General features: G+C 54.2%; 1 protein-coding gene across 1 annotated transcript; it reads right to left on the bottom strand.

Annotated features, from left to right (window-relative positions):
* Positions 1-415: 415 nt before the first annotated feature.
* Positions 416-5,756, bottom strand: LOC104071756 (monocarboxylate transporter 3). Its single transcript, XM_009577182.1, has 4 exons — positions 5,697-5,756; positions 2,725-3,029; positions 1,816-1,959; positions 416-1,308 (listed from the first exon to the last, which is right to left on the bottom strand). Exons 2-4 carry the CDS (start codon positions 2,951-2,953, stop codon positions 416-418), a joined length of 1,266 nt encoding a protein of 421 aa, XP_009575477.1. The 5' UTR covers positions 2,954-3,029; positions 5,697-5,756.
* Between the last annotated feature and the right edge of the window lie 1,210 nt (positions 5,757-6,966).

The raw sequence follows: 6,966 nt of genomic DNA, 5'->3' as shown, positions 1-6,966 counted from the left end.
TGAAAGACCCTCACCTTGTCCTACTGAAGACACTCAAAGGTTTGCCTGCAGCATGTGCCTGACCCTACCCATAACATGATTTTATGCAACATTCACAGTGAAGGCAGAGACCTGGATCCCAGCATGAAAGAGAGGGAAGTGCCACTGATCAGGACTGAGGAACGCTGGAAGTCATGCCATTCTGGATAGCTCTATATGCCTGCCATCGCTCAGGTCTCTGAGCAGAGAGAGAAATATCACTTGCCACCTTCTGCCCCTGCCCAGATTCAGTGTTGTGATGCATAGAGTGAGACTAGGAGTTCTCGCTTCAGATCTCAGCTTCCAGAGGAAATCTGAAGTCAAGAAATAGGGTCAGTCTTCAAGTACCGTGCCCATGCCCAATACCTGCAACACTGTGGAATGGCAGCCAAATGAATCACCTGTGTTTTGCAGCAAGAGACCTACCTGCAGAGGGTGGACCGATGAGCACAGCGAAAGCCTCAATAAGTAGGACCAGCCCGATGGCACTGGAGAACTTCTGAGACCCAACAATGGCCATCAGCACCTCGAACTGCAGTGCCCCCACCATGCCGTAGGAGATGCCAAAAAAGACGCAGAAGATGACCAGCCCTGTGTAATTGCTAGCCCTGGCACTGCAGATGTCTGTCAAGCCATTGAAGAGCATAGAGAAGCTGAACAGGTACGCCACATGAGGGCGGACCCACTTCAGCCCTGCCACCATGCCGCAGGCTGGGCGGGCAAAGATGTCTATGAAACCAATGATGGAGAGCAAGAATGCAGCCTCTGTGTCTGGTACACCTGTGTCCTTGGCATAGTTGACCAGCAATATGGGGGGCACGAAGAGACCCAAGACCAGGATGAACTTTGAAATAGTGTAAATGATAAACCCTCGGTTGGAAAAGATACTAAAATCCAGAAGCTTCTTTCCTTTCTTGGGCTTCTTCTTAGCTTTCTTGGCTTTCTTGGTTCCATCAGTGGTGCTGATTCCCTCCTCTGATTTCCCTCCTATGGGCAGCATCTCCTTGGCTTCGTATTTGTCCTGAGCTTTCTCCATCTTCCGCTTCATGCCCATATCCAGGGGTCTCATGACTGCCCCACAAGTGCAGCAGTTAAGCAGAAGGCCCCCCATGATAAGGAACCCTCCTCGCCAACCAAACTTCTCCAGCAGCACTTGCCCCAGTGGAGAGAGGGAGGAAAGGAAGACAGGGCTCCCAGCGGCTGCCAGTCCATTGGCAAGAGGCCGACGCTTGTCAAAGTAGGTGCCCAGCATGATCAGTGAGGGCTGGAAATTCAACGCCATACCCAGACCTGCATGAGGGTGAGAGCCAGGAGAGAGTCAGGGAGTGCAAGAACATGAGACATGGTTTGCAACAACCTGAAAACTCCCCTCAGACTATCCTAGTCCTGAAGTCCCATGATGTGTTCCTCACAAGCCTCTGCTCCTTCATGTTGGTGGCTTGCACATGGAGAAGATGGGCTAAAACAGCTACCTGAAGTGTATTTGAATCAGGTAACTGTGGCCATGTTTAGACCTACCACTGTATACTGATGCCACTCCAGTTGCTATGACCACTGAGCATCACTTATGTTTCTTCTGCCCTTCTCCCCTCAACCACTGGCCCTGCCTGTTTAAATCCAGCAGATGCATCTCCCACAGGTGCAACGTTCAGGACTAGATACTTTCTGTGAGCAGGTGCGAATAGGTGAGGGGAGACCTGATGCTAGACATGGCAATGCTAAAGGGAGATACAACATGGTCTTGGCTCTTCCCCAGGTAAGTCTGTGCCCCACCACTCCAACTCCTGGGACTCTCACCCGTCAGCACGCCAGCTGTCAGATAAAGCTCAATGATATTGGTGGTAAAAGATGCCAGGATCATCCCAGAGGAAGCTAGCAGCCCGCCGATGAGCATCACGGGCCGGCAGCCGAACTGATTCACCATGATGCTGCACACTGGTCCTGGGAGGAAGCAGAGGAGACAGAGTAGGAGACCAGAAGGAGACAGGACAACTGGGAAGGGGCAGCCAGCCCAAGCAGGGCACTTGGGGAAGATGAAACTCTAATAATCGTAGAATCATAGAATCATTAAGGTTGGAAAAGACCTCTAAGATCATCGAGTCCAACCATCAACCCACCACCACCATGCCCACTAAACCATGTCCCTGAGCACCTCATCTACACGTCTTTTAAATACTTCCAGGGATGGTGACTCTACCACTTCCCTGGGCAGCCTGTTCCAAGGCCTGACCACTCTTTCAGTAAAGAAATTTTTCCTAATGTCCAATCTAAACCTCCCTTGGTGCAACTTGAGGCCATTTCTTGGCCTTGATGGTTCTTGGTTGCTTAGATACACATCCGTTGGGCCTGGCCAAGGGAGAGAGGCTGCGGTGTGGAGACCTCTGCTTTGCCCTGTCTTCAGCCCCCGATTCCCTGGGAGCAAGAGGGGCTTGGTGTCATAGGGGCAGCACTTCAGCAATGGCAGCAAACCCCGTGTCAACTGTCTGAGAGGCAGGTGGGGTGACACCTGAGGTCTTCTGGGGCAGAGCAAACAGGGACATGAAATGCAGCACACTTCTAGAAGAGAAGTGGTGGGACAATTGTATTCTGCATGTTGATTCATGACCGGGCCAGTGAGCATGAGAAAAGCCCATGGGGACGGTCTGGGCCCGTAGCAGGGCAGCGGAAGGCACAAGTTGGGGAGGAGGAAGCGTATCCAAGCATCACCTGTCCCGTAGAGCATGGCCAGCATGATGGAGGAGATCCAGGCTGTGTCACTGTAGCCCACGTGGAAATCTTTCATGAGCTCCTTGAAGTAGACACTGACGGCTTTCGGGAAGGCATAGGAGAAGCCGGTGATCACAAAGCAGCCAAGGAGCACGATCCAGCCCCAGCCACCATCTGGGGGCTTCACGGGAGCTGGGAGCTGCCCTTCCTCTGGGTCAGCCCTCCCCATCGTCTAGCCTGGGAGGGGAAAGGCAGACCAGGACGAGGTAGGGCAACAGAGAGAGAGAGAGAGAAGTCTCCAGACACTGCAAGAAGAGAAGAGCAGACAAACATTTACTACAAGGTTTCTTTCCATGCCCACCATCTCCAAACTCCAAGAGCCTCACTGGGGGACCACATCATCTCCCTGCACCATCATCCTGCCAGGCAAAGCAGGATTGCTTCAGGGTGCAAGGTCAAGCCACAGCTGGGCAGAGGTGGGAAGGTCTCCCTGAGCTCAGGGCAGCCCACAGCTCTGTAACCCCTGGTCAGACACAGCCAAGCAGGGTCATAGCTCCCAGCTGAGACTGGAGAGCTGTATCTGATGTGGTGGGGCATCAGGATCTGCAGCACCCCACTTGCTCCATATCCAGCCTTGCCTGCAGGCTGGTGCAAGGTGAGAGCCAGCAACACGAACCCCACTCAGCTCCCAAGATCTTTCTTTGAGCCTCTCCCCTCCCGGTCTGCTCCAGCTGGGAGCCTTCCAGGACCTGCCCTGCTCCAGATGCCTCCAGCAGTGGGACACAGGAGGTCTGTTAACCCTGCTGTGCTTTCCTCCAGGAGGCCTCTGTGCACAGTCTTCTCCCTCACCCTCCCTTCCCTGTCGTGAGGGGCCAGATTTAGGAAATGGGTGAAGGGGGAGAGCACGGGCAAACCGGTGGCAATGGTTATTTGCATGCCAGAGAGATTAGGGCTTTGTACCTACATGGAGGGTCCGGAACAAAGCCTAATGGGGAGAAGGAGGGAATTAGAGGGGATGTCTTGTGAGTCGCTCTCGGGGCTGTTAAGCTGCCCAGGAATTTTGCTCCAGTTGGCTGCTGTGGGTATGTTTTTCTCATTTCTCCCCTAGGCACCAGGTCTCTGCCATACCTCTTTCCAGCACCACTCGCCTCAGTTTCTTGCTCAGCCAGGCTTATTTACACACATTTTGTATGCAAAAAATTCACTGGCCTTTGATTATAGATGCTCCTAAGTAGCACCAGACAGGTGTTAGAAAGCAGGTGGGCTTTCTCCATGCCTGAGCTGGGCTTTGCTGGATCCAGTTTGCCCTATCACCATCCTGCTGGCAATACACCCCAACGTGGGTCCTCTCTCCTCCCAGCTCTCTTGGCTGAAGGACTACGAGGTGGCGACAATGTCCCCATCCCTTGGCACTGGCAGTCGTGGGAAATGCCAGCAGTCACGTGCTGACTGGAGACTGCCGAGGGGACAAGGAGAGAGGTGGTACACACAGGGCTATGGATCTGGGTGCGTTTCTCAAGGCAATGGGGACGACTTGCCCTGATTCCCGTAGCACTGCTGTTGCTCTGCAGGCTAAACAAGTGCAAATCCTTTAGGGAAAAGCATGGATGGCAGAGGCTGGGGCATAATCCAGGTAAAGGGCCCTTGCTTGGCAAGAGGTGGTCCTACACTGTGACACCCCTGAATCTTGCAGAAAAGGAGAGTGACTGGTCTTTCTCAGGCTGCAGGAGGTTCAGCATGCAGAGACACGGCTGGAAACAGGACTGAGAAGTGCTCTGAGAGGGGTCTGAAACCATAGTTTAGGGGATACTGGAGAAGGGACTTGTAAGACAATGCAACTAGGCCAGTTCTGGACCCCTCCGCAAAGAACATGGCACCTGCACCCACAGTGCATCGATGTGAGGAGGCACAAAATGGTCTTGGCTGGTTGGTTTTAGTCAGGTGCCTGAGCCAATGTTGACTTGTGGAGGGAAGGGTGGAATCAGAGTCACCAGCCACCCACAGTGGTCTCCCACCTTCCCCTCCCCGGGGAACCATTGCTCCTGAAAACACTTGAGGGTTTGTTCATGGCAGCACCCAGGCATCTGCCACCACCGCGGGTCCCTGCAGCAGAGATCCCCAAACTTTCAGGATCCTATCAGCCATGAAAAAAGGGAGCAGGATCTGGCTCTGAGTGTGGATTGGGCAGCTCTTCTTATGGATGGCCATATCCTAACAACTCTCGGGCTGAACACAGGGGCCAACGCAGGCTACTCCAGTCTCTCCCCTCCAGCCCAGGTCTCAGGGACCGTGGCAAGGGGCAGAGGCATGAACTGAGAATAGGGTGCTATAAAGACATTTTCAAGGCAAAGAATCATTGCAAGGAAGAAAATATTCATTACACACTCTCCAGACACCCATACCTTCCCCCTCACACCCTTTCTGGTGTCATCTGGGTCACTGGCACCAGGACAGCCAGACTGAACAGTCTCGCTCAGCTTCTGCCATTACCCACCTGCTGCTCCTCTCCCAGCTCCACCTGACTGACAAGCTAGGTACAGCTGTACAAAAGATGACCTGCTGCAAAAGCGCAACGATTTCTCAATCGGTGCTAGTGCTTCACCACTGCACCATCTGCTGCACATAGCTACCTCGAATAAGAGTGACTGACACCAAACACCTGAGCCTTTTTATCCAAGCCCCTCTCCCAGCCTCGCTCTTGATCTCGTCCTGCACCACAAACCAAATGAACCAATCAAACCATTCATCTTTTTTTTCCCCCCGACTTCCTAGCAAGAAAATATTTGTCCATCTGTGGCATGCTCTTCAGAGATTTCTGCATTGCCTGTGAACGATGAGTCAACTGATTTTAAAGCGCACATTAGACAAACATCCATTAGTACTCTCTGAGTTTGGAGCTGGATGGGTACCTCTGCAGGAGCCACTTGCTCAGTGCTACTCAACAGTACAGCAAGGCATGAAGGGACTTTTACCTGCCTGCAGCTAGATGTTGGCTGAAAAAGATGAGGTGCACCAGAGTAGCTCACCTGTGGAGATGCCTCCAAAGCCAATATGCTATAGCGTAGCTCTGCTGGAGATTTATCCTAGCTCTGAGCCAGGCAGTTCAGACCTGCCTTGTTCCTAACACCATGGCACATATGCTGGCTCTTCTGCTCACGGCTGCACAGGGTGGTCACAGCGTGTACCCTGCACCTGCCTTTGCATGCTCTACAGCTTGCTATTATTTTCTCCTCAGTTAAGGAGCTTTATTCACAGGTAAAAATACCATGGGTATGTTCACATACACCTAAAAGCTCATCAGCATGGGCACCTGCCCTTCCCCGTGCATCACACGCAGGTGGGCCAGAGCAGGCACTGCCGCAGAGCTAGCTGCAGGTGGGTGCCAGGACAAGACTTGCGCCGATGCCAGAAGTCACCAGCCCAGGATGAGAGGCCGAAGGCTGCAGCAGGTTCAGCCATGGCTGCCAGTCCCTGGATGCACACAGAGGACAGAGCAGTCGGTGCTGGACAATGCCCAGCAAAGCCCTGCTGTGCCAGGCAAGCTGCACCCAGAAGGGTCCATATAAATGCTAGGATGGCTCCTCGTGCCTCCACACAGTACGGATGGGGTAGGGGGAGTCTGTTTGTTAAATACAAGGGCCACAATTCATGCCATCAGCCTCCCCAGCCCACAGACAACACCCTGGGAAAGCATTCGTTAGAGAATTAAACAAGTGCAGGCCTGGGACGAGCTGTCCCGTCAGCAGCCGGTGCCAGGATGCAAGCATCCCTTCGCGCCACTGACCTGCGCAACGAAGCGATGACCTCCTGAGCGCGGGCTGAGCCTCCGAGGGCCAAGCGGACCTGTCCGCAGCGCTCCCTTCTCCCTCCCGCTGGCACTTCCCGGCTCTGCGCGAGGGCGCCTGGTTAGATGGTCCTGCTGGCTCTTTGCTCCATGGTGGGCACGGGCTGTCAGCAGGGCACGGGGCGATGCCTGCAGGAATCCAGCACCTGTCGAGCAGTCTCTTGGGCCCCGCTCCTTCCTTCGGGGCGACTACGCCCTCACTAGAGAGCTAATCCCCCTCTCAGCCTGCTTTCCTCTGGCTCCGATGCTGCCCAGCAAAGCCGCCCGTGGCCAATCCGGGGGGACGCCCCGGGCGGGGGACCCCCTTGCCTCCTGTGGGTGCAGGTAGTGCCCCACGGCGCTCCCAGCGTGGATGTGGGTCAGCAGCCGCTTATGGTTTCAGGTCGGCAGAGACCAGT

This window comes from Fulmarus glacialis, unplaced genomic scaffold, assembly GCF_000690835.1.
Source record: "Fulmarus glacialis isolate BGI_N327 unplaced genomic scaffold, ASM69083v1 scaffold34574, whole genome shotgun sequence".
NCBI lineage: Eukaryota > Metazoa > Chordata > Aves > Procellariiformes > Procellariidae > Fulmarus > Fulmarus glacialis.
This window is presented reverse-complemented; position numbering and strand designations above follow the sequence as displayed.

Bases quoted from the DNA above. Each gene is read 5' to 3' on its own strand.
- LOC104071756 (XM_009577182.1), bottom strand. From the start codon at position 2,953: ATGGGGAGGGCTGACCCAGAGGAAGGGCAGCTCCCAGCTCCCGTGAAG. The intron at 1,960-2,724 runs GTGATGCTTGGA...GCTTCCTCCCAG, and splicing joins GGCCATGCTCTACGGGACAG to GACCAGTGTGCAGCATCATG. The intron at 1,309-1,815 runs GTGAGAGTCCCA...ACCCTCATGCAG, and splicing joins GACAGCTGGCGTGCTGACGG to GTCTGGGTATGGCGTTGAAT.